The sequence below is a fragment of the Dipteris shenzhenensis genome, chromosome 18 (genome assembly GCF_047967505.1).
Source record: "Dipteris shenzhenensis isolate YYH24624 ecotype China chromosome 18, Dip_SZ_1.0, whole genome shotgun sequence".
Lineage (NCBI taxonomy): Eukaryota > Viridiplantae > Streptophyta > Polypodiopsida > Gleicheniales > Dipteridaceae > Dipteris > Dipteris shenzhenensis.
The window spans coordinates 52,281,418-52,308,887 of NC_141613.1; the positions used below are offsets into that span (position 1 = coordinate 52,281,418).

A 27,470-nucleotide genomic window follows, 5' to 3' on the forward strand; every position below is an offset into this window, starting at 1 on the left:
GAAAGCAAGGGGTATCGTCTCTACAATCGTGCTACACACGCAAAATCATTGTAAGTAGAGATGTGATATTTTCTGAAAATTCAGCTCACACTCAGGCTGAATTTCAAATGCCTTCATCTTCAGAGGATGTCTTTCAAGGGTTGCTACCCATTGCTTTGGGTTCCCCTGCTGATTTTTCTGATCCAAATCAGAATTTACAGCAACCTTCAAATGCTTTAGTTCCGCCACAGGATGTCTTGCCTCCTCCACAGGCAGTGGAACACGTGGTGCGGCAAGAAATTGCAGACATACATGCAGCAAAAACAGTCCCAAATTGGCTGTTACAGACTCTCAGGGAAAGTAAACTTGATGCTCCGTTACCTAGCAGGACTCGCAGTGCAGCAAGGCACATGGAAGGTGCTAATTCAGTGGAATCAGCATATGCAGGTACTCTTCTTGATGAAGAGGAGCCTGCCACATTTGAAGAAGCAAAAGGCAATGTGCATTGGATGAATGCCATGCAAGATGAGTTGCAGTCCATTGCCAAAAATCAGACTTGGGATGTTGTGGACTTGCCACAGGGTAAACATGCCATTGGCACACGATGGGTATTTAAAGTCAAACGGAAGCCAGATGGCTCCATTGACAGATATAAAGCCAGGCTGGTTGCTAAGGGCTATGCTCAGAAAAAGGGCATAGATTATGAGGAGACATTCGCTCCTACATCCCGGATGACCACCATCCGATCAGTAATTGCAATGGCTGCACATTTTGAGTGGAATGTTCATCAGTTGGACATAAAAACAGCCTTCTTAAATGGGGACTTGCTGGAAGAGGTGTATGTCACACCACCTCCGGGCTTTGAAATTACAGCAAATGCACTTCAAGTATGCAAGCTCAATAAAGCTTTATATGGGCTGAAACAGGCCCCTCGTGCATGGTATGCTAAGATACATGCCTTTTTGACCAGCAAGGGGCTGCACAATAGTCCTACTGAGAGCACCCTCTACATCAAGATGGATGGGGGGGAAATATTAGTCATCCTTCTTTATGTCGATGACTTACTGCTCACAGGGTCCAATGAAGGAAAAATTGCAGATTTCAAAGCTGATTTGCAGACCAACTTTGACATGTCAAATTTGGGGCTGCTTCACTTTTATTTGGGGATCCAGTTCTCTCATGAGAGACGTGGCACTGTTATGTCTCAGTCCAAGTATGTTCAGAAACTCTTGGACAGATTTAACATGCAAGAGTGTAAGCCCATAGCCACTCCTATGGAGTCGGGGCTGAAACTCACAATGCATGATGCAGGAGAATCAGTTGATGCCACACTTTACAGTCAAGCTGTTGGATGCCTCATATATCTCTGCAACACTAGACCTGATATTCAGTTTGCAGTATCTCAGGTGAGCAGGTACATGCACAGCCCCAAAACTATGCATTGGCAGGCAGTTAAGCGCATCTTCCGTTATTTGCAGGGCACCAAGTCTTTTGGCTTACTATTTCCCAGGGGGGGTGACTTGCAGATGCATGCCTACAGTGATTCAGATTGGGCTGGTGATTATGACACTAGGCAGTCCACCAGTGGCAATTGTTTCTTTTTGGGTAAATCTTGCATTTCATGGCTGAGCAAGAAACAATCCACAGTGGCTACCTCATCATGTGAAGCTGAGTACAGGGCAGCTTTCACAGCAACAGTTGAATGTGTCTGGCTGAGACGTTTATTTGCTGATCTTCATCTGTCTTTGGAGGGTCCTTCTCCAATTCTCAGTGATAGTCAGAGTGCCATTGCAGTGGCAAAGAATCCAGTGTTTCATGCTCGCACGAAGCACATTGAGGTTCACTATCACTACGTCAGAGAGAAGTTGCATGCAGGAGAGATCAGTATGATCTTTGTGTCCACACATGACAACGTTGCAGATATTTTCACCAAAGCGCTACCACGTGAGAAGTTTGAGGCATTTCGCAGTGCCCTGAACTTATATCCGTTTGGTGATTGATCAGCCTTGTACATGACATTGGCACTGCAGGGGGGTGTTAGAATTATAGATATAATTCAGCAGTGACCAATGTAATATAATAAGCTAGTTAGGGACACTTTTCCCTCTCTAAGAGGTTTTTCCCCCTAACTGCAGTTAGTTCACTAACTATGGTTAGTGACTACTAAGGTTTTGTCACTAGGACAAAACCTTATCTTTCTCACTTTGTGTTGTACTCTTTACACTCTATTCTATTGCAACTACGTCTTCAGCTTCCAAGCTTCCTGCACTCTCAATCTCTTTTGCTCTCACTCATTCCTTCTCCTTCACAAGCCACTAATCCCCAAGTCATGAAGAAATGAGAAAGGACAAAAATAATCAGGATCCTAGCAGCCCCTATCCATATGACTCTTGCATGCTGGCAGTCCCATTAGCAATGATGAACCGACTCCCCTACAGACGAGCACTTAGAACAAGTGGAGTCTGCCCCAAACCTGGACCTCCACCTGTTTACTGCAATCCCTCCATGAATAGAAAGCCAAAAAAAACAAGTGATCTTTCTATTTCTTCGGGATTTCTAGAGCCTCCTCCAAAAGACTTTCTACAAGTCTGCAAAAACCTGATAACTCTCCCAATGAGGGGCTCTGGAAGGTCTCCAACCTCTACAAATGATCTAGAACCTCGTAGCATTACTGACCATGTAAACAAAGAAGAGGAGACTCTTCTCTTGGTTCCATACAACAATCCATTCCCACTCTCCGGGGTCCCACTGAAGATAGTTTATAGGGACTCCTCCATAGAGCCACAACCTCCATGAACCCGAGATAGAAAGACATGGGCTCAGATCTATATGCCAAGCAAAGTCCTTGGCCTGTTTCACGTTGATCCTGACAGGCTGAAAAGGCATGCCCAAAAGAATATCCTTTGAAGAAATAGAATGCATGCCACCTTATTGTACATCAAAGACCAAGGCATCCTCCTGTGCTCCCTGAAAACAATGACTTGAAGAGGAATACCTTTCCTCGAAAACCCGCCCATCCACTGTGAACAAACTACAGGCTTATCATCTGTATACACCCAATCATGGGGTATAGCTGCACTATATAAAGAATCCTCCCTACACTTTCTTTGAGGTGACTGACCAATTGCTGTTGACGATTTCTAGAAGCCTCGTGAAGGCTTTCCAAGAACCTACCGAGGCGGCATGCTCCCACCTTGACCACTACATATAATGAGACAAATCAAGCTGCCTACCATGCTCATCAAGTATAATATCTTTCCACATGATAGGTTGCATGTTAATCTCTTCGAGAGAGCAGGGAGGAACTCTCTGAAGGGTATTTCTGAAGCCGGCCCAAGCTTTCAAAATAGCGACCATAAGCGGGGAGGAAGGAGATATGAGACGGGCTGAAGTGAAAATCCATCTAGCGTTGTCCACCCAATCTCCACCACCTGAGGAGGGGCTGCAAGTATGGATGCAATGAATAAATTTTTTGTTCCAAGGCTCATCCCCAAGCATAAGACCTATAACCACAAACTTGCAAAGCAAGGCCTTACATTGCATTTTTGGATCTATGACGTTGAGACCACCCCTCCTGCGTTGGAAGGATCAAGGTCTCCCACACCACCTTGGCAATAGTGTCTGTTGTGCCATCTAGGCCACTCCATTAAAAATTCCTTATAGGCCTTATGAGCTGAGTGATGCAATCCCTGGAGCTGCACCAACAAGAGCAAACATACCAAGCCATGGCCAGCAAAACCTGGTTAACAACCACCATCCTGGATGCAAGGTCCAACCTATCTGAACTCCAGAAAAGGAGTTTCCTCCTAATGCTCTCCAACACTGAAGCAAACTGCTGCGAGGAGGAGATCCCCATACCCACCTAGCATCCTAAATATCTCACTGACACACCCCTCTGAGTCCAAGTGAAGCCCAAATCAGCCCCCCAGTCCAGATGGTCATCGTCACTTATCCAAAAGCCGTTGGACTTGTGCCAATTAATGTGAGCATCTGGTGCAATACAAAACAAGTCTAATGCTGTCCTAAAGGAAGTGAGTGTGAGAGGAGGCCTCCAAGAAAATAGTAGTATCATCTCCTAGCTCGCAATCAGCGAGGTCCTCCTCTTGCCACCTGAGCAGTAGTCTGAGCCCAAGAATGTCAGCTCGAGATCTAAGAAAAATGCTCATAGCCTCAACCACAAAAAGGAAAAGAAAAGAGGCAACACGGCATCACTGGCTAACTGATCTAAAAATCTGAAATCTGTCTTCCCTGGCCCCTCCCATAAGCACCTGGCTGTGGGCTGATCTGTACAAGGCTGAAACCCCTCTGATCCATGCATCTAAAAATCCAAAATGATGAAGGATGCCCTCCAAGAAATCCCAATCTACCCTATCATATGCTTTTTCAAAGTCCAAGAGAAGAATGGCTAGGGTTTGTCCGCTCTGCATGGCCCACTCAAAAGCTTCCCAAAAGGAGAAAATATTACAGAAATGCTTCTGCCATGAACAAATCCCGTCTGCGTATCATGGAGAAGATCTGGAAGTACGGGATGCAAACACAAGCTGATTGCTTTCGCCAAGATTTTATAGGAAGTGCCCAATAATGTGATACCTCTCCATTGTGACACTAAAATTCTGCATTTCCCTTTTGGGATTAGATGTATGAGATCCTCTGTAAGTGAGTTAGGCATCTCACCAGAGTCCCAAACACTCTGCTAGGGATGAGGTGATGTGATCCCCAATCATATCCCAAAAGGTCAAGAAAAAAGAGGGTGTAAGCACTTTCCCTTATGTAGGGTAAGAAGCACAGACTTGAACTCTACGTTGGTGGAAGGTGCATCGAGAGAGACTCTCATATCTGGTTTCACCAGCCTAAGAAAGCACTACCATATGACTTGTCTGGCATCATCTATGAAAACACTACCATATGACTTGTCTGGCATCATCTATGGCCTCGCTACAAAGATTTGCTAAGAGAAGGGAGGCATAAAAATCTGTAGCTATGCATAAGACGGCATCCGAATCTGACTGCAAAACTCCGTTTGAGTCAATAAGCTGGGAAACACTCTCTCTACTATGCCTGGGTCCATGAGTAGAGAGGAAATGCTTATTGACTCTACCTCCCATCTAGATCTAGAAGGATTCTCGTGCATGAAAGGAAAACTCTACTCTCTCATTCAATAAAATTTGTTGATGAGCCCTTGCTGCTGCAGTAAGGTGCTCTTGAATCCAACCTTCAAGGGGTCTCTTCTGCTCTTCCCTCTACAAGAAGGGTACCAACTATTGGTGAACGCCAATCTCTCCTCTAAGAATCTTACGTCTCTTGGTATCAGCAAACAGATGGTAAAAGTCACTAATATCGGAGAGGGCTGTTGCCATATATAAAGGGGAGGACACTCCACCCTCCGTGTGAGAAACCCAGATTTGCAAAGCTGCCTCTGTGAGGTCCTCCTCTGCATAAAGAGCATCGGGAACCCTAATACTGGCAGATCTTCCTCTCAAGTGCGGCTCTGCGATCATCAAAAACACCGGAAAGTGATCCGAAGTGGAAACCCCAGGGGCAATGCATATTGATCCTCCTCCATCCAAGGCCCAATCATCAACATAAAACTGATTAATATGTGCATGGATAGGCATCTCTGGCCTCCTATTTGACCAAGAAAATTGGAGTGACTCTGACTAAGTGTGAAAGGCAACATCCAACCAAACATCTCTACCACGGAAACTCAAAGGGAAGGCATCCCAAGCTTCCCTCTCTAAAAAGTGGATGCCGCCCTCTCGGCCCTCTTTTTTATCTAAGGGTAGCTCCACCATGTTGAAGTCCCCTCCAATGATACAAGAATTTGCTATGGGGGCCCACGAGAGCAACTCTTCTAGAACAGGAAATGATCCCCTCTATTATTAAGGGTGTAGGGATTAAGGAATCCAACCTTATGTCCCCTAATCAAAAGAAGAATCCACTGATCTCTAGAGGGAAGGATAACTCTGTGTCCAACCACCAAGGGGGAAAAAGACTCCGAAATTGAGATGCATGTACCTCCCCTAGTGCCCAAAGTAGGTGACCAAAATGTGTGACCTGCAAGTAATTTACCTAACTTTGTGTAATCTCTATCCAGTTTGTGCTCCTGAATGAATAAGACATCAATGGAGCCACTAGTAACACTTGGATGAAGCTAATTACGGATCAGCTATCTGCGGCGCGATGAGGGATGCCACCAAGTCCCAACAAGTAGCAATCCTCATTGTCGACGGGAGCAAGTAGCATAACATCTTACCCAACCTAGTGGTGGAAACAAACCCCTCAATGGAGGAATACCTCCTACTCAATGAGCGAAGGAGGGAGCTAGGTCGAGGGAAACCGAGAAATTGGATGAAAAATGAAAACCCTTGCTTGGCCTCCTCCACAGGGTCAAAGCCCAGCATGAAGGGATCAAAGAAAATATTTATGTGTCCGAAGTGCAAGAACCTAGCTTTGAGCACAGTGCTCATAGCCTCCGGTGAATCAAAAACAACCTAGAAGAAACGTCGCCCTAGTAAGCGAACATCTTTGAGTTGACTGGTGAGGTCTGAGGGTAGCGATGTGAGAATCCAGAGTCTTTGGCTTGTGATCTAGAAGGGTGAGACTCATAGATGCACGTGATTAAAGTGGTAGAGCTTTCAAGCTCTACATCCTTCTTGAGCTGCTGCAATTCGTCTTCCAAAACTGTAACTACTTTTGCGGCCGGTGGAAGCGGAGTAGGATTAGTTGTGTGGAAATCCATCGCCAAACAAGGTGAGAAGGCTATACGAACAAAAATAAGTTCCGTCCGACCCAGAAGTACAACGGGAAGAAGAGACCATGCGGAGAGGGTCAGGAAGAAGAGAAGGGAGGAGAGGAAAAACCAAGGGAGGAGGGAAGGAAGGAAGGGGGGGAGGGGGTTGAGAGAGAGCGAGGGAGAGGGCCTGAGAGAGAGGAGGAGGAAGGGGGCAGGGGAGGGGTGTGGCGTAAGAGGAGGCGGGGAGAGGCACAGGAAGAGTTGGCAAGGGGGTTGGGTAGAGAGGCATAGGGAGCGGGTAACGGGCGGGGTAGAGGGGCGTAGGAGGGGGTAGGGTAGGGAAACATAGGGAGCAAGGGAGAGGGGCAGGGAGGGACGGGATGAGGGGACGGGGGAAGGGGACGGGGGAGGCGGGGCTGAGACGGCAAGGGAGAGGGAGCGGGCTGAGAAGGAAGGGGTGGGGATGGAGGGGCTGAGGGAGAGGGAGAGAGGGGGCAGCAAGGGTTGGGGAGGAGAAGCAACTTAAGCTCCTGAAGCTTGAGTTTAGACTTCAATTCTCTAATTAAAGCTATTCCATCTCCGTACACAGCCCATTTTCCAACTTTACGTGCATCTTTAACTTTGGTAAGCTCAGTATTCCTCTACTTGAGCTGAGTTCAAGTGAGTTCCTTGGATATCCAAATCCTGTGCCCTTCAACTTCTTTGTCTGTTGGAGAATCTTTTTTTTCTTGGGGCAAAAAAGATACTTCTATTAAGTAAGAAAGAAACTCGCTAGAGCAAGCTCTATGCGGAAATACAACATGCTAAGCATGTAATAAAAAACTCCTCAGAAGAATGAGGTAGAAAGAAACCAAGGTTGAGGCTGAAAATGCCAACTCAACCCTGTAGAAGTCTCAGCAAGGAAGGGAGAGTCTCTCCAATCCCTGAGAAAAGTAACTCTCCTGGAGGAGGCTGCTCGAGGGGATCCCTACATGGTCGCCCATATGGCCATCAGAGTGTGTACCGTATCTGTCTAAGTACCAACCAAGGTTTGAGAAGGGTGAACCTGAGAACCCTCCATAGCCTCAGTGCATCTGGCTCTCCAAATGTGCCATGCTGCACTGCAAGCTAAAACCTCCCATGGAGAGTCAACCAAGGAATGAGCAGCCTTGAAGAGAGTGGCCGGAACATCCTCTAAAGAGCACGACTCCATAAAGTGTCGTCGAATGTGAAGAGCCCAAGACGAGTCATGTCTCTCAAAGAAAACCTGGGGCCCTGAAAGAGTGACCCAAGCCACTGATCCCCGGGTCATATAGAAGGGGAGGCGAACAAAACTGCTGAAAAGTCTTCCAATCCCCTTCCATATGATTCTCGCCTGTCTGCAATCCCAACGGTAGTGCTGTACTGTCTCCGAAGCAGAAAGGCAACGACGGCAAGTAGGGTCAGCCTCGAACCAGGATCTCCAATGGTTCACTGCTATCCCACCATGAATAGAAAGCCGAAAGAAGAGAGGGATTTCTCTATTCCGGTGAAATTTCCAGAGCCTCTACCAAAAAATTTCTGCGAGTCTGCACAAATCTGAAAATTCTCCCAATGAGGAGCTCTGGTGGGCCTCCAACCCCTACCGCTGAGCTGGAATTTCCTAGCATTACTGACCGTGTAACAAAAGAAGGGGATGCCCTTCTCTCTGTGCCCTTCATCTATCCACTCCCATTCCCCAGGGTCCCACTGCAAAAACTTAATTGGGACACCTCCATAGAGCCACAGCCTGCATGAGCCCAGGGCAATGAGTAGCGGGTCAGATCCAAGTACCACTGTGAGAAAGAGCCATGCTCCATGAAGCCCACTATCCTGACTGGCTGAAACGGTACCTCCAACAAAATATCGTCTATGAACATGGATAGCCTGCCCCCTGAAGAAACATCAAAGACTAGGGCATCCTCATGTGTGTTACGTAAAGCAATCACCTGCAAAGGAATGCCCAATCTGGAAAATGCCCCCATCCAGGTGGAACAAGTAATAGGCATGTCATCTGTGTCCACTCAATCCAAGGGCAAGGCTACGTCAATATGTTGAACTCTCCCTACATTCTCTCTGAGATTATTATCCACCCGGGCCTGTCGGTCTACAGGAAGCCTCCTGAAGGCTTTCCATGCTCCCACAGTAGATGTAGGGTCCCTCTCCCATCTGGGCCACTACATGTAAAGAGAAGCTCCAAGTGGTCTACCATGCTCATCCAAAATACTGTCGTTCCACATGATAGGTTGCCTTTCAATCTCTTCACAGGTGGACAGGGGAATCCTGTGAAGAGTACTCCTGAAGCTGGCCCATGCTTTCAGGATAGCAACCATAACAGGGGAAGAAGGAGATCTGATGTGGGCTATGGTGAAAACCCATCTGGTACTGTGTATCCAATCATCTCCTAAAGTGGGCGTGGGAGACTGTATGCATCTGATAAAATAATCCTTCCAAGGCTCTTGCCCTGGCATAAGTCCTCTAACAACGACCTTGCAGAGTAAGGCTCTGCACTATAGATCCGGGTCGATGATATTCAAACCCCCTTCTCTTGTAGGAAGAATGAAGGTCTCCCAAGCCACCCTGGCTGTAACATCAGTTGTGCCATCTAGACCACTCCATAAAAAGTTTCATACGGGCCTCTCGAGCTGAGTGATACAATCCCTAGAGTGGCACCAACAAGAGCATACAAACCATGCTGTGGCTAGAAGAACCTGGTTAACCACGACCACTCTCGATGCCAGTCAAGTTTGGCTGAGCTCCAGAAAAAGAGCTTTCTTCTGATGCTCTCCAACACCAGAGTAAACTGTTGTGAAGGAGAGATGCCCACCCCAACCTAGCAGCCCAAATATCTGAGGGAGACACCCCTCTGTACCCAAGTGAAACCAATATTATTACCCCGATCCGGGGTGTCATCATCCCAAATCCAAAAACCATTGGATTTATGCCAATTAATGTGCGCACTTGCAGCCGTGCAAAATAAATCCAAGGCTGTCCGGAAGGAAGTGAGTGTCCTGGGGGAGGCATCCAAGAAAACAGCCGTGTCATCTGCCAACTCACTATCCAGGAGCTCTTCTTCCTGGTGGAGAGGAAGCCTCAGCCCATAAATATCAGCTTGAGATCTAAGATAGATACTCATAGCTTCCGCCACAAACAGAAAAAGAAAAGAGACAAGAGGACATCCCTGGCGGACTGATCTACCGATCTGAAATTTGTCCCCTCTTACCCCCCCAATAAGCATCTGGCTATGGGCTGATCTGTAGAGAAAGGATACTCCTCTAATCCATGCATCTGAAAAACCAAAGCGAGATAGAGTACCCTCGAAAAAATCCCAGTCTACTCTGTCGTAAGCTTTCTCGAAGTCCAAGAGTAGAATGACCAACCTCTTGCAGCTCTGCATGGCCCATTCTGAGGCCTCCCAAAATGAGAAAATATTATTCAAGATACTTCTGCCATGCACAAACCCTATCTGTGTGTCATGAATCAAATCTAGAAGAAAAACCTGTAGCCGCAGACTGATGGCTTTCGCTAGAATATTGTAAAAAGTGCCCAAGAGAGTAATGGGTCTCCATTGTGACACTAAATTCCTATTACCCCCCTTTGGGATGAGATGAATGAGACCATCTGTAAGTGAGTCAAGCATCTGACCGATGTAATGTGATCACCAATCTACTCCCAAAAAGTAATAAAAAAAGAAGGGGTAAGTCCATCCGAACCTGGACACTTGCCCTTGTGAAGGGCAAGTAATGCAGTCTTGAATTCTGCATTGGTGAAAGATGCATCAAGAGAAACATACTTCTCATCCTTCACCAATACAAGGATACACTACCAAATAACCTCTTTGGCATCATCTATGGCCTGTGTGCCCGGATCTGCAGTAAAAAGGCATGCAAAAAAATCTGAAGTTACACGCATGACGGCATCAGGATTTGACTGTAACACCCTGTCTGAGTTTACAAGCTACGAGACACTATCTTTACTATGTTTGGGCCTAGATCTGCAGTAAAAAAGGATGCAAAAAAATCTGAAGCTACACGCATGACGGCATCAGGATCCGATTGTAACACCCCCTCTGAGTCAAGAAGCTGCGAGACACTATCTCTAATATGTCTGGGCCCATGAGTAGAGAAAAAGTGTTTGTTGACCCTGCCACCCATCTGAATCCAAAAGGATTCCCGTGCATGAAAGGCATACTCTGCCAACAATATCTGTATATGAGCCCTTGCTGTAGCAAGGCGCTCCTAAATCCAAGCATCTGTGGGCCTCTTCTACTCTTCCCTCTGAAGGGATGCTAACTACTAGCGTATACCAATCTCACGTCTCCTAGAATCAGTGACTGTATGATAATAGTCACTAATTCCGGATAAGGCTGCAGCTACCTGAGATGGGCGGGCAACTCCACCCTGTATGTGAGTAACCCAAATCTGTAAAATATCCCCCGTGAGGCTTTCCTCTGCATAAAAAGCATCTGGAATCCTGACACTGGTAGAGCGTCCTCTCCGATGAGGCTCAAGAATCTGCAACACCACTGGAAAATGATCTCAGGTGGTAACCCCAGTAGAAATGCATACAGATCCGCCTTTGTCAAGCGCCCAATCGTCTACATAAAATCTGTCAATACGTGCATGGATGGGCATGTGTATTCTCCTGTTCGACCAAGAGTACAGGAGTGACTGTGGCATAACATGAAAGGCATCATCAAACCAAGTGTCCCTGCCACTGTACTGAAAGAGAAAGGCGTCCTAGGCTGCCCTCTCCAAGGAATGAATTCCACCGTCACTGCCACTATTGGAGAATCTTAGTTCTTCCCACCATCTAATTACAAAACACATGTACCTCTATTCCATTTTGAGAGAGAATTTTCATCCCACTCCATTTGTGGTATTTCTTTCTTGAGGCATGCAATTGTCACATCTTCTGTGTTCCCCTCTTCGTCATGAAGGCATTCCTTGGGCAGCCGATGTGTAGTATTTTCTTATTATGCATTCTGGCCTGCTGCTCTTTTACTTCTGTGTAGAGGTTTGCTTTGTTGAGTTTATTGTTGGCAACAATGATCATCTGTTCCTTGGCCGAGCTAACCTGAGTGTTGATCATTTTCTTGAACTTGGAAACAAGTATTGGTGCAGGTGGAGATGTGTTGCATTTACCCATAACTTCTGCAATAATCTCTTGCTTGCCTTTGCTTTCCATCTCATTCCCCTTTCTGCTAAGAGCTGCAACAAGCAGCCTGAGCTCTTTAACTTCATGTTCAAGATAATAAGCATGTCCTTAAGGGTCTGATCCGATCCTTTGCTTGTAGCTCAGAGCATGGGGGCTGGGCATTGCTGCAGTAGTGGATTATGAGGGAATCCTTGTGCAGCCCTCTGATGCGTAGTATTTTCTTATTATGTATTTTGGCATGCTGCTCTTTTACTTCTATGTAGAGGTCTGCTTTGTTGAGTTCACAGTTGACAACAGTGATCATCTCTTCCTTGGCCGAGCTAACCTGAGTGTTGATAATTTCCTTGACCTTGGAAACAAATATTGGTTTTGGTGGAGACGTGTTGCATTTCTCCGTAATTTCTGCAATAATTTCCTGGTTGCCTTGGCTCTCCATCTCATTCACCTTCTGCTAAGAGCTGCAACAAGCACCTCAACTCTCTAACTTCATGTTCCACATAATAAATGTGTTCCTGAGGGTCTGATCCAATCCTTTGCTTGTAGGTCAGAGCATAGGGGCTGGGTGTTGCTGCAATAGTGGAATATGAGGGTGGCATGTGAACTAAAAATTAGCGATAAATAGAAATATAATGGGAATACGGAAGCAGTCTAACAAAGAGTGGGAAGAAGTGCATCAACATGATGGAGAAATATGTTATGTGATCCTGTATATGATATGGCCTTATAAGCACATCAAGCAGCCATAACCATTGAACAAATTACTCTACTTCAACTTTGACCATCGTATTGATTTAAAAACACTCTCATTAATTCTTTCAGAAAAAATATATATTCTATTCTAACCTGCTCATCATGCCGATCCATTGATGTTATAAAGCGTCTCTTTTCAGATTTCAAGCCAGAAACCTGAAGAGTCACACATTTTCAAAAAGGATAGTAATGTTTGACACTAAAACAAACACTTCTTAATCACGGCTCTTGAAACCAAGGATCCTCTCAAAGTCCTTCAAGGCAAAATGTTAGGTGATTGGGTTTGGTTCTTTCTGTCTTTGACTTGTGAGTCTAATCAAGAGTTGGACCATACAAGTGTTATTTCTTATGTTGTTGCAAATTTAAGACACCTCTTTTACATAAAAAGATGCACCTTTTAAAATCAAAACCTTGGTTCAATAAAACATCTCTTTTAAGAAACCAGAAAGTGAACTAACAAAACAACCAAGTTCGACCCCAAGCAAAATTGTAGTACCTTGGCTATGCACTTCTTAACTAGCAAGGGTCATAGCAACCTAGTTTGGGTTTACACTAGTAGCAATATCAGCACAAAACAGTACACAACATAATTGGTAAGAAAACAAGTTTTCACAAATTCTAAATTCTTGAAATAAGGAAAGATAGAGATACTAGACTGATGAATAATGCCATGTGATGCCCAAAACGCCAACAGTAAATGGAATATCATGCCTCTAGGTGCCTTTGTTGGAAGATGTACCAACCCCTTGCGTGGCATGTAATAGATAGTAATTTGAGAGGCCTTGAGCACTATATGTGGATTATGGGGACTTAGTCCCATATACAATAATGCGCATTAATGGACCTTGAAATAATGACTTGAATGAAGACCCTCCAAATTATCCCTCCTGGGAATTTTTGGGAAGAATGTGGAGGTGTATAGCATGGCTATGGGATGGGTTTGGGACCTAGGATCTAGCACTGACATGAAGCATTTTTGGGGTGCATTTCAGGCATCACCCTTTGGGACAAGTTGGACCGCATGAAATGATGCCCTTGATATAACTTCTTCACATGCACCACCACTCCAATCTGCATGTGACCAATGTGGACATCTGACTCCTAACTGCTAACTGCTCAGATGGACATCTAATTGCTCAGGTGGACATTTGGTCACTGTGAACATTTAGTTGACATGTGACAATGGTTGACATCTGTTGACATGTGGTCAACATGTGATGCTCCAGTCACTTTGGTTACTTTGGTTACTGTTGACATATCCAAGACTTGACATGTCACTGCTTGACTGCTCCGATTGTACACTTGGTCACTATTGACATGTCAAGGACTTGACATGTGACCGCTTGACTGCTTCAGTGTGCACTTGGTCACTATTGACATGTCAAGGACTGACATGCGATTGCTTGACTGTTCCGGTCCTATAACAGTTTCCTCCGCCACTATCAGTCATTGTCCCAATGAATATAAAACCGATGCTAGTTGGGGATTGAAATTGTTCAATCCATGATGTGGGCCCCTAAGACTTTACATAACAAAGTAAAAATGGCTCTTGGCCTTAAAACTTAGAAAAACAAAATAACAAGATATCATCATAAGAACACCAATGGGTGAAAAGTTGAACCTAAATGGCTGAAAATAAAACATAGGCAAAAGTGTCATGTCCAAATTAAAGCTGGTTGGACCAAAATGACATAAGTTCCATGACTAGTACATCGCGTCACATAGACTTGGATGGATCTACAAAGGCTTTGGAGTGGGTATCCTCCTTCTCCTCAATGGTGGCCATAATGTTGCGTAGATCTTCATACTTTGCTTTGTAGTAGCGATTATAGTTTATGGTATGGATACCAAACATTTGCAAACGTCTGAAAAAAAGACATATCAAATGGAATTCCATACGTGACCAGGGCCTTTTTTTTTGGGGGGGGGGTTTGAGCTTTTGATGATGATGATGATGATGAGGGAGAGGAAGAGGAAGAAGTCGACCATTGAGACTCTAGAGCTAGCACACTGAAGCCAGCAGAGCCTTGACTTTTGTAGCCTCATTCCTCTTTTGTAGTCTCATTTCTTTTTGGCCCTGCAAAGGGTCTTAGGGATGAGTGGATTTTTGGGAGGTGGATTGGGGAAGTGGGAGGTTTGTGAGTAGTCGGTCAAGTTGACCGAGTTAGTGGGGACTAGGGTTAGGTCTTAGGTTAATGATGTTGTTAGGAATGTTTGACCCAAATAGGAACTAACCCAGATCTTACTAAATTTGTTTGACCCAAATAGGAATGTTTGACCCAAATAGGAACTAACCCGAATCTTAATAAATTTGTTTTAGCAAGTTCTTTTATTGGAAGTACTTAGTACCTACCCCCTTAGCCTTGCACAGCAAACAATAGAAGAGTAGCAGGAGCAACAGTAGTAGATGGTGAGTGATGAAGGCGAAGGTTCCAAGCAGGGCCAGAGTGGTATCGCCACCTTTTGGCCCTGCAAAGGGTCTTAGGGATGAGTGGATTTTTGGGAGGTGGGTTGGGAAAGTGGGGGGTTTGTGAGTAGTGGGTCAAGTTGACTGGGTTAGTGGGGACTAGAGTTAGGTCTTAGGTTAATGATGTTGTTAGGAATGTTTGACCCAAATAGGAACTAACAAAGATCTTACTAAATTTGTTTGACCCAAATAGGAACTAACCCAAATTTTACTAAATTTGTTTTAGCAAGTTCTTTTATTGGAAGTACTTAGTACCTACCCCCTTAGCCTTGCACAGCAAATAGTAGAAGAGCAGCAGGAGCAACAGTAGTAGATGGTGAGTGATGAAGGCGAAGGTTCCAAGCAAGGTGATAGTGGTATCGCCACCTTGTTTGCTAGGCTTTTAGAGTTTTCAGCTTGATGCTTGAAAGGAAAGTTGGAACATGGAAGTTTTTCCTTGGCTTTGTCTTTTAAAGTTATGAGCCTCATGACTCTTCAACACTTGATCATTGATGTATTTGGCAACTGATGAATTATGAACTGACAAGTCTTTATTTATTTTTTCTTTTTTTTTCCAGAGAAAAGAACTTCTATTAATGCTTGTAAAAAGTGATCATACAAGTTGGCAAATACCATAAAGGTGCCAACCGTGAAAATCAATCAATAATAAATGTTGGCTATCAGAAAGACAACTCCTGCTGCCAGAGATCCCAGCTCGCTGCCTAGAGATTCTCTGTAATAGGGGCTAACAACTAGGGTGGTGGACTATACAACCATCTGATCCCTCTTGGGGTGATGTCATAGAAAACACCTGCAGGCGGAGCCTTGCAGAAACGTTCCCGCCATGCAATGGTAGCCATGCAATGGTAGCTCGAGAACCTGAAAAGCCTTGCTTTCAAATGGGGCGAAGCGTGAAGATGATGTCATGCCAGATCGCTAGTAGCAAGGTGGCCGACGGTGGAACATGGTGTTGGCCCATAACCCAACTGCAGTGAGCAACCCAGATGTTCCATGCTGTGATGCTGGCTACTGTCTCTCATAGCTGTCCTCCACCGAAGGAAGAGGTCAATGACTAGTGGGAGGGGTCGCCTCATGAAACTCAATGCTGTGAATGCACAAACCCTTAATCCTGTATGCTGGAGAGACCACGTCAATGGGAAAGGCATGGCCACCCTCTGACAACCAAGCAGCCATGCCCCATGTGAAGTCCCTGTGCGTGCCTTGAAGCCTCGCCACGATCCGAAGCGCTCCTCCCCATATCCTCTGTGTTGCTGGGTAGCTCCAAAGGCAATGGGGGATCGTCTCCAAAGCCCCAATCGTGCATCTATGGCAGCTACCATGCACCAGCATCTCCTCCAACCAAGGGCCAATAGGAAGACGTCCATGCGCTATCATCCAAAAAAAGTAGGAGATCTTTCGTGGTCGGAGACTGGACCAGAGGCGTGTACAGAACCTGGATCTCACCTCTCGAGGTACCTCCTGCGTTGCCCAATGCCCCTCGCTTGACAGAGTCCAAGCTACCGCCTCCAACTACAAGCGGTGTCCTATGCATGTAGTATAAGAGAAGAAGGGTACCTCCTCCACTCTCTATGAGTGGCCTACTTTGGACGGCCAGACCACTCGCCTGGGTGCCATTGTACCTCACTGAGGGGAGGACCCTCCCATAACCATAAGCACGAGCGAGCTGCATCCAAATCTGAGATGCGAGAGGGGTGGATCGACCACTCCTTACCCAGATGGTCCTCTACTCTGACCCTCTACCACCCTAATTAATCCAAGGCTCCATCCATCTCCAAATCTCCATCTACAAGAGAACACAAGAGTCCACCTGGACCCACACTGTAGAACCGGGCTCGCGGCTGAGAATGGGAGGGAGGGGGTATAGCTAAATCCGAAGAGGTACCCCTATCTCTAAGAACTGGCCTAGCCACTGTGCTCGTGTGAAACTCTGAAGGCCCTCCCACCAAGACTCCGAGATAGTTGCCTCGATCTCTGCCATTCTCGGGCATGCGCCCTGAAGATGTGAGAGGGTCTCTAATCGTGCCTCTGCATCAGCCGCGGGAATCTCACCCACGTCTTGAAAGATCGAGCTGGGTCGCTGTCCCACTGTGCCAAACCAATGTGTAACCTCTGTCCCAGCATGCGACCATCCTGATCCCGGACCTCCGAGTGCCAGATCAAAGGCTGTCGTGCAAACTCCTCTGAAAACTGAGGACTAGCTTGGATAAGACCCCCTGCCAATCGCTGCCAAACTCTGAAGAGACTCCGCATCAAGGGAGAGCCCTTCCCTATAAGGGGGGCCTCTGAGAAGAGCCATCTATGTGACTGCTGCCACTGACCACCCGTGCGGGGGGTAATCCGAAGGAGACCGCGCTACAGAAGAAGCTTCGAGGGCTCTGTACCTGGAGTGAGGCCCCTCACTACCAACTTGCCCAACAGGGCTTTGCTCTACCTCTCCGGATCACGATGCCCAATCCTCCTTGGGCCTAGGGCAGGATCACTGTCTGCCAGGCTACCCTGGCTCGGGTGTTACGTGTGCCATCTGATCCTACCCACAGGAAATTGCGCACCAAGCGCCTCAACTGTCCCATGCATCCCCTGTGAAAACACTAGCACGAGTCTATGTACTAGGCGGTAGCAAGGAGGACTTGGTTAGCCATCAAGGCCCTTCCTGCAAAAGAGAGTTTGGCCGAGCTCCAATACAAAAGCTTGCACCGAACACTCTCTAGGACCGGGGAGATCTGCTGCTCTGCTGAAATATCTCAGGCAGTCACGAGCTAAGTGTCCCATTTGTCTGCATCCGAGGCATAGGTCTGGAAGCCTAGAGACCTCAACTCTCTGACATAATTTGCCTCCATCCACGGTCTCCATAAGGATCTCCAAAGGAAGCGTCTCAAGGGTGTCCACAATCACTTTGAGCCTGGGGACCCCATCATCAGCGACCCTTGTGGCTTCCGAGGGAGGAGGAGACTCCAGCACCATATCAAAACATCCTTCGATAGATTGTAGAATGGATCGATGCTCCTTCAAGAGCCCTAGGAAGCGGAACAGCACCCGGAAGAGAGGTATGTAGTGAGTCATCCTCCATTGTGAAGCCATGGTACCAAGGGAAGAGTAGGGCCAAAAGTGCAATCCTGAATACTTGATTAGTAATGGGAACATCAAGAATAGCTTTCGTGTAAGGTTCCACCAATATAGAAATATGTTGGCACATTCTATGTCTGGCATCATCTCTAGCTGGTGTGTCAGGATCTGCTAATAAGAGGGAGGCATAAAAATCTGTAGCAATGTGTAAAATGGCATCAGGACTTGTGTTCAAAAAACCGCTGAAGTCAACAAGGTGAGAAATACTTTCTCTACCATGCTTTTCTTTTTCAAGAAAATTACTTCATTAGGTATGAATGAAAACCGCAAGAGCAAGCTCAAATGCAGGAATACATCATGGCTCAGAGACTCTTAGCAGTTGGCCACCTCAGAGGGAGTGTAGGTAGGATACAGCAGATAGAGGCATCCATTTCGGCAGAGTGGATAGAGCGGATTGCACATGAGAATACCCTAGTCTTTGATGTTCAGAGGCAGACTTACCAAATCTTCTCATGATATTCTTTTGGAGGTTGCCTTTCGGCCTGCTAGGATTGCAGGTTTCAAGGAGTGGGGCTTGGACTCACGGTGGTATCTTGATCCAACCCTCTTCTCCTTGCGCTGGGGTCTTGGAGACTCTGCTTATACGGTGGTTCCCCTATTAGGTTCCTACAGTGGGACCCAGGGGAGTGGAAATGGATTGATTAGGGGCACCAAGAAAAGAGCATCCCCTTCTTTCGTTATACAGTCAGAAATGCTTGGAGATGAGTTAAAGAAAGAGAGAAAGAAAGGAAGAGAAAGAGAGAAGAAAAGAGAAAGAGAGAAGAAAAGAGAAAGAGAGAAAGAGGGAAACAGAGATGAATGGAAGGGAAGAGGAGGAAATAAAGGAAGAGAGAGGAAGAGGAAGAGAGAAAGGAGGGAAAAGTGACTAAGAGAGAAAGAGAGAAAAAGTTAAGAGAGAAAGAGAGAAAGAAGGGAAAGAGAGAAACAGAGGAAGAGCAAGAGAAAAAGAGGAAGAAAAAAAGAAGAGAAAAGACAGTGAAAGAGAAAGAGATAGAGGAAGAAAGAAAAGAGAGGAATATAGGAAGAGAGAAAGAAAGAAAGAGGGGAAGAGAGAAACAAGTGTGTTTTTATCAAAGCTATACTTATATATTAATATAGAATCTTGGTAAAACCCAATCAAGTGTTTGCAATGGGATCCTGAAGAATGGGAATGCATTGATGCAGAACATTGAGAGAAAAGCCTCCCCTTCTTTCAATACATGGTGAGCAATGCCAATAAATATTAGTTAAGCTTGAGAGGTTGGAGGCCCTCATCAGGAAACTTTTCAAATTTTTGCAGATTTGCAGAAATATTTTGGAAGCGACTCCAGAATTTCCTCTAAAGCGGAAAGATCGCTCTTTTCTTTTGGTTGTCTATGCATGGAGAGATTGCAGTGGCCCAGTGCAGATTCAACTTGTGCTCGCTGCCTTTCTATTGTGGAGACCATCCAACATTGTCTTTGGGACTACAGGCAGCCACACATCATTTGGAAAGGCATTGCTAGGCTACTAAAATGGAGGCGTCTCCTTTTTTCTCTGATCACGTACTGGGTTGAGTTGGCACTTCCAACCTCAACCGTGGATGCTTCATTGCTATGATTAGGAGTTTACTTTGACCCAAAAAGGCCTTCAGATGCCTGGGTCCTTGAGTGCCTTGCTACAACAAGGGCTCACTAGGAGACTCTCATGGAGAGTAGAGTTGAGCTTTAGTCTTTACGGGTTTAGATGGGGGGAAGAGTCACTAACACTTTTTTCTGTACTCTTGGTCCTAGACATGCCAGAGAAAGTGTTTCTAAGTTGATTGACTTTGATGGGGTCTTGCAAATCAAACCAGATACTATGATTAATATTGCTTCAGATTTTTATGCCTCCCTTCTCACTACAAAGTCCAGACACGATGACTGATAGAGATATTGCCCATTTGAGCTTCTAATAGTTGGTGAAACAAGATATGAGGATCTCTCTTGATGTACCTTTCACCAACTTGGAATTTAGGACTGCTTTACTTTCCCTTCACGAGGTTAAGTGCCTAGGTTCAGACGGCTTGGCGCCTTCATTTTGCATTGCTTTCTAGGAGGGTTTCGGTGATCATATCACTTCTGCTCTGCAGAGCATTTCTGATTATGGTGTTATGCACTACAAGTTTGAGGTGGCATTTTCAGCCTCAACCTTGGATCTTCTCCATATATTTTTTGTTGAATAGGGATTGACCTCTCTAGTCTTCTCACATGCTACGCATGGTGTATACTTGCCTTGAGCACTCTGCTTTTGGGGCATGGAAAGCTGCTGTTAAACTTGTGGGAAATTCCAGGGAAGGTTAAAGGGCTAACAAGAGGTGGGATAAAGGAGGGTAGGCTGGAAAGGAAGGGAAAGGGGGCTGTACAGGCCCGTATGATGGGAGATCGGAGAGGGGACACATGACGTACAGGTTGTACAAAATGGTGTACGTGCTTGTATGGAGGTGGTGGAGGGCAAGACAATGCTGCACTGCAAGGCTGTGTGGAGGGGGACTGTTAGAAACATGGTGAAGGGAGATAGAGAGAGAGAGTTAGGGTGTGAGGAAATAATGCTCAAATGAAGACACGAAGAAAGGTTTTCATTCATTCATCAAGTATGACAAGACAAGTGAAGTGTACAAGCCTTATATAGGCTACTCACTCACACACTAGCACCTAGTGCATATGGGATAAGTCCCATGATAACATGTGGCACTCACACATGACTCACACACATAGACTAGTACTTAGATCACCTAGTACTACATACCAACACTTCACACCGACACACTCTTTGACTATGATATCTCCAACACCCCCTTTTAAAGCAAAGAGTGTGAGACCCAACACGCAAAGAGTAGACTAATCCCCCCTCCACCACAATACTGTAAAGAGCAAGTCCAACTACCCAACACCTCCCGTGTGATAGTGACTTCTCAATCAGCTTGCGACGGGCAAGGGAAAACCATCACTCATCATTCCCCCCTACTCTGAACTGGGTGGTCAATACCATCAACCAAAGTAAGAGACAATACATTCATTTTTGGGGGACAACCCATGGCAGAGGACCTCTTATTGACTCCAAATACATAAATTTAGAGGGGCAACTCAAGGCTGAGAACCTTTATTTGACTCAACACAAACACACATAGCATAGGGGCCTAGAAATCCCAACCCTAGTCAAATGGATCCTCGTCATCAAGAGAGAGGCCATGAACCTCTGTTGTAGCTGCATGTATCTCCTTCGGAGGCTTTCACATTCAGCTTCGTCTTCAGCCAGAAGATTGGCATGATGCTTCTCTTGTTCCTGGGGCTTCAATGTGTCCTTTTCTCTTGCCAAACCTGCAAATAATGTTCTTGTTGGTCTTCCATTTGCTTGTGGAAGCAAATGCATGATCAATAGGAGAGGCAATAGTAGCTTCCTTATTGCGACGATCCTTCTCAATGAGGACAGCCACCATATCATCAAACATGGTAGTGGCAAGACGAAGGATATCAAGAGTGTGCTCAAAGCGAGAAATGCCATGAATACTCTTCATAAGGACTGCCATCTTACCTTCATCATCAGGGACACTTTTCAAACTTGAGAGTTGTTGAACAAGAGATTGAAATCGGGCTAGATGATCCATCACTCTCTTCCATTTTCAGATCATAAAATTTAAGCTTCAAAAAGACTTTAGAGTTTTTGATTTTATTACCAAAGAAGGTCTCAAGGCGACTCCAAATCTGCTTAGCTGTTGTTGACTTGAAATTATCATGATGGATGAGTGAGTCAGCTAAGCAAAGACCAATGAGGGCAATAGCCTTAGCATTCTACTGCTTCCAAATCTTTTGATGTTGTTGATCAAGTAACTCAACTTGGTCATCCTCTACAACATCCCAAACAACTTCACGCATAAGCAACAATTGCATCTTGGTTTGCCACGTGGGAAAACCTTCCCCCTTAAACTTCTCCACAAGGATAGAACTTGAAGACAAGGAAGTCATGATTGAAGAGGACTTCGTGAAGGCGGGCAGCAAGCTAAGATGAAGGACCAACAATCTCCTTGTGTGCAAAAGAACATATATAAATGCCTAGAGATGCCCCAAATATGAACCTGAATCTGAGAGCAGCAAAGATATGCCTCGAAATGTGTAAAGTCGGCTCAGCAAGGCACTCCAAAGTGTTGCAGCAGATCCGAAATATACAAGGCGGCTCAGCAAGACAGTTCCGAAATGATGATAGCACTGTTTGGCGTGCTGCAGCAGGTGTGGAGGTATTCCAAATGCAAATCCAGGCCTCGAAATGTATAATGTGGCTGTCCAAAGCACACCGAAATACTCCAGCAGGTCACCATAGTGAAAAATGGCTAATATAGAAGTGCTAGAAGCCTCAAAACAGCTCAAAAATGACTCTGTTGAAGGCGGATATGCAGCAGCAGCACAGAGACCTTGAGTTCGGCGATGGAGAGCTCCACACGTGACACGAGCCTTGAAGACTGTGCCGATTAGCCAGCTAACAGGCTGTCTAGAGCACCTAGAATACTCGGGGATAGCTCTTGGACAATCCAAATGAAGGCAGTAGAGAATGAAGGCGGCTCGTTATGGAGGCAAAAACAGAAGCAAACAGCTGAAGGAAGGAGGCAGAATTGAGGCGAGAATGAGGAGGCTGCATATAGGAGAGGCGACTGAGCAGAGTTAGGGTTTAAGGTTTGTTGGAGAAGATGCTGACATGGCACAACTGACCTGCTCTGATACCATGTTAGTAACATGGTGAAGGGAGATAGAGAGAGAGAGAGTTAGGGTGAAACAAACCTATTTCTTTCTCTTTCCTAGTCCAAGTCAATCACGGGCGATGGCATATCGTTTTTCCTCCCATCCTTGCTCTCATGGATTGCATTTCGTCAGATACGTAATTTCTTTTGCTCATGCCTATCCACAAGACCCACAACTCCCTAGATGGTTCCCTTTGCCACATGTCATCATTTTAGTCCTTTTTACTTGGTACACCATTTACCCCTCTCTTGGGACACCATTAAACCATTTGCCCCTTGGCATTATTTCACATTTAGGTGCACCTAGGCCTTAGCACTCAGAACCACCTAGTCAATAACATTTCACCCTCACCTAGGACCTTGGCAGTTGCTTCTCTTGACCATTTTATTTACGCACATTAAATATTACAGAAGTCGGTCATCTAAGAGAAAATGCCCACCGATCTTTCCGAGGTCATGCCATCTCAGCTAGAGCATAACATTCCTTCCCTCTTCAAGCATCAGCGTCCTCGACGATGAAATCTGGGAACACTCTCCGTAACTGGTATACGGATTCCCAGGTAGCTTCCGATAGAGGTAGACCATGCCATGCAACCAACATCGTGGGGATCTTCCGATTGCACACTTGCATTTTCCTTGGTCCAGGATTCTTGTTGGTTTGCGTCTTGCATTATCCTCTATCTCCTGAAACAAAACAACACCTTCGATTAGTGAGTCACCAGTATGCAAAAATTTCTTTAAACGAGAAACATGAAACACTGGGTGCACCTTACACCCCGGTGGTAATTCTAATTTATAGGCTACCTTGCCTATTCTTTTTAGAATTAACCACGGCCCACAGTATCGAGGTAATAACTTAGCACACTCTCCTGAAGTCAACGACTTCGAGTGCAAAGGAACTCTGAGAAAAACTTTTTCTCCTTCCTTAAATACTCTTATAGATCGGTTTTCATCCGCATACACCTTGGCTCTATCCATAGCCTCGCGGATATTAGCTCTGGCAAGTGCTAGCATCTCCCGCATCTGAACCACAAAGTTCGCGGCACTAGGCACTTTCTGAGGTACTCCAACTATAGTTGAATTTGCTGGTCTATAACCATAGTTTAGCTCAAACGGACTGAACCCTGTAGAGGAATGTTTTCTATCATTGTAGGCAAACTCCAACAATGGCAACCACTTGTCCCATGCATGTTGCCTCAATGACACATATGCCCTCAGCATATCCTCTAAAGTCTAGTTGACTCTCTCCGTCTGACCATCCGTCTCAGGATGATCCCCACTACTCATTCCCAACTCAGTCCTTAGTATCTCAAATACCGCTGTCCAAAAATGACCCGTAAATCTGACATCTCTGTCTGACACTATGGATCTAGGCAATCCATGCAAACGAAATATATGTCTAATAAATAAATCCGCCACTTGCAGGGCACTAACAGACTCCCTAGTCGGAATGAAGTGAGCCATCTTGGTTAGACGATCAACCACCACAAGGATAGAATCATACCCTCCTTGTGTCGTAGGCAGCCCTACAATAGAGTCCATGGAAATGCTCTCCCACTTACTTAGTGGTATCTCCAAGGGCTATAAAAGTCCGGGTGGCTTCACCCGCTCGGCCTTACTTACCTGACACGAGAAACACCGTGTCACATATTCATGAATATGCTTTTTCATCTTTAGCCAAAAGAAATCTCGCTTCACGAGATCATATGTCTTCTCGACTCCTGGATGTCCCGCACATGGGCTATCATGGCACTGTCGAATGACTCTCTGCCTGAGATCATTTTGACTAGATACTACGACCTTGCCATTTCTTTCTAGCATACCATCCCTTATGGTATATCTTGCATAAGTTTGGCCTTTTCTGGATGCCAGGTCATCCTTTTCATTTTCCCCGGGTTTTAACACATGAGCCTTAGGCCATAAGCTCTGGACAAACTCGTCCACCTTTTGAGTTTCTCTGATCTCGGTCATTAGAGCACTCTCTAATACCGTGAAACTCAGGTTGTGCATAATGCGAGACAACGCATCAGCAACCTTATTATCTTTTCCTCTTCGGTACCGAATCGTTAAATTAAACTCCTACATGAGCTCTGCCCACCTAGCTTGGCGGCCCCTCCAATCAGGCTGTTTACTAAAATGTTTCAGAGTATCATGATCCACATCCACATAAAACTCTGAACCATACAAATAATGCCTCCATGTTTTCAAAGCATGGATAACTGCATACAACTCTAATTCGTGAGTTGGCCAATTCCTTTGAGAGAGAGAAAGCTTCTTGCTTTCAAAGGCTACTGGCCTTTCCTCTTGAAGGAGAACTGCTCCTACCGCAATGCCACTTGCATCGGTTTCCAAGATCGACGGTTTCTGGGGATCAACTATTTTTAACACCGGTCCTGTGATCACAGCTTGTTTTATGGTGTTAAAACTTTCTTGTTGATTCTATCTCCAAATAAAAGGTACTTTATCTGAGGTTAAATCAGTCAATGGCGATACTATTTCGGAATATCCTTTGATATGTCTTCTATAAAATTGGACAAATCCCAAGAATGATCGCAACGTGGTCAGACTCTGAGGGATTGGCCAAGTTAGTATCGCAGCCACTTTCTTCGGATCCATTTCTACCCCCTGTGGAGTAATTATGAACCCTAAATATTCAAGCCTAACCATACACAGTATAGTTTCCTTTTTATTTACATGAAGATTGGCTTTCCTCAAAGTACTGAACACTACTCTTAAGTGTTCACGATGCTCAGTAATACTTTTACTGAATATCAGGATATCGTCAATAAAATGTACTACAAACTTTCGATATACGGACCTAGTAAATCGTTCATAAGCATGACAAATGTCGCTGGAGCATTGGTAAGTCCGAAGGGCATTACCAAAAACTCATAATGACCAAACCTGCTTCTAAAAGCGGTTTTATGCACATCCTCGGCTCTAATCCGGATCTGATGGTAGCCACACTTAAGATCTATCTTGCTGAAAATCATGGCTCCATGTAATGCATCTCGCAAATCATCAATCCAAGCCATCGGATACCTGTGCTTACCAGTGATATTATTCAATGCTCTGTAATCTATACAGAGGCGAAACGTATCATCCTTTTTCTTCTTTAATATCACTGGCGAAGCAAAAGGTGAGAAACTTGGTTGAATCTGCCCCAACTTGAGGTATTCTTCCAGTTGTCTACGCACCTCCGCCTCTTCAGTAAAACTCATTCTATAGGGAGGTCTATTTACAGGTTCTACCCCCGGGATCAGTTCAATCTTATGCTGAACTTTCCGCTCTGGAGGTAACCCATAAGGTAGTTCATTCCTAAAACATTCAGAGAACTTCTCTAATATCTCTTTAGCCAACTCGGCCATTTCCCCATCTTGGGTAGCCTCAGTGCTAGTCGATGCATCGTCAATCGACTCTACCGATGCTATACACATACACAGAAACTCTTTCGGAGTCTTCCGAATTTCCATGGCTGAAATCAATCAATGGTCCTCGAGGTAAATCCTTTTCACCTCGCACTTGTCTTTGAAGTCCATTTCCTCTGAAATCCCCTTTTCTCGGGTACTCATACTGAGTCCCTGCCTGCACAAATCCACTAGATCTGCCTCTGGCATCCTCATAGTTCAGGGCTACTGCAATAGATTCATCTAATGTAGTCACATATTTGGCCCGAACTTCCATTTTAATCTTGTCGTTCAGTCCATAGATATAATCTTTTAACTGAACCGACATAGGGAGAGGGTTTGTTATTTTCATGACACATTCCCTGAACTTGTCAGTGTACTCTGCCACCGACAAATTCCTCTGACGAAGGTTTCTATAAGCATCCCAAGCTCGGGACTCTTCGTCAGGTGGAAGAAAGTGTTTCTCTTCCCAGGTGGTAGGGGCAACTTGATCTTTCTGTTGCTTTATCCACCATCTATCCGCTGCCTCAATAAACAGGTGAGTGGCCTCACGGATTTTCTTTAGATCAAATCTGATTTCACAAATGGCGAAGGCTTCTTCCCACTTGTGTAACCAAACCTCGATCACATCAGAACTGCGCTCGGTCATCCGACCAGCGTACTTCTCCGGTCTATAGTTAGCAATATTGGGCACCTTGACCCTCGCACGCTCTGATGAATGTATACTGGGCTCTGGCTCTGCTGGAGCTTTGCCCTTATCAATTCTAGATGGTCTAGCCGACAAGGCTTGCACCATCTCCCTAATCTCATTCTGACCAGCATTCACTTGAAGCTGCTAGTTCATAATTTGCTGTAAAGCATCTTCTAATACCGAAATCCTACCCACCAGAGTAGGTGTTGTGTGATGTGACATTTGTTGTGTAGACCGTGCTCTAGACTCACTAGGATTCACCCTGGAATCTTGTCCTTCTGCCTCCATAGTTTCAAAAGGGAAAATAGTTTTTTTTTTTAAAAATAGATTCCCCTTTTTATATACAGGAAAATTAAACGACAGCCTCTGCTGTACAAAACGAGTCGACTGCAACTCAAAATTTATATAAAGAGAAAAGAACGGCTCCCTGGAATCTC

General features: G+C 45.4%; 1 protein-coding gene across 4 annotated transcripts in view; it reads right to left on the bottom strand.

Annotated features, from left to right (window-relative positions):
- Positions 1 to 27,470, bottom strand: part of LOC147891402 (uncharacterized) — a 264,973-nt gene that overhangs the window by 86,819 nt on the left and 150,684 nt on the right. For 3 of the 4 annotated variants that reach the window (XR_015542618.1, XM_087389723.1, XM_087389725.1), the window contains one exon: positions 12,710 to 12,772. The exons of the other annotated variant lie outside the window; for it this stretch is intronic. Coding sequence is in view for 2 of the 3 variants with exons in the window: in XM_087389723.1 (XP_087245849.1) it covers positions 12,710 to 12,772 (63 nt within the window). In the remaining variant the exon portion in view is untranslated. The remainder of the gene's footprint in view (positions 1 to 12,709; positions 12,773 to 27,470) is intronic. 4 annotated transcript variants of the gene reach the window in all.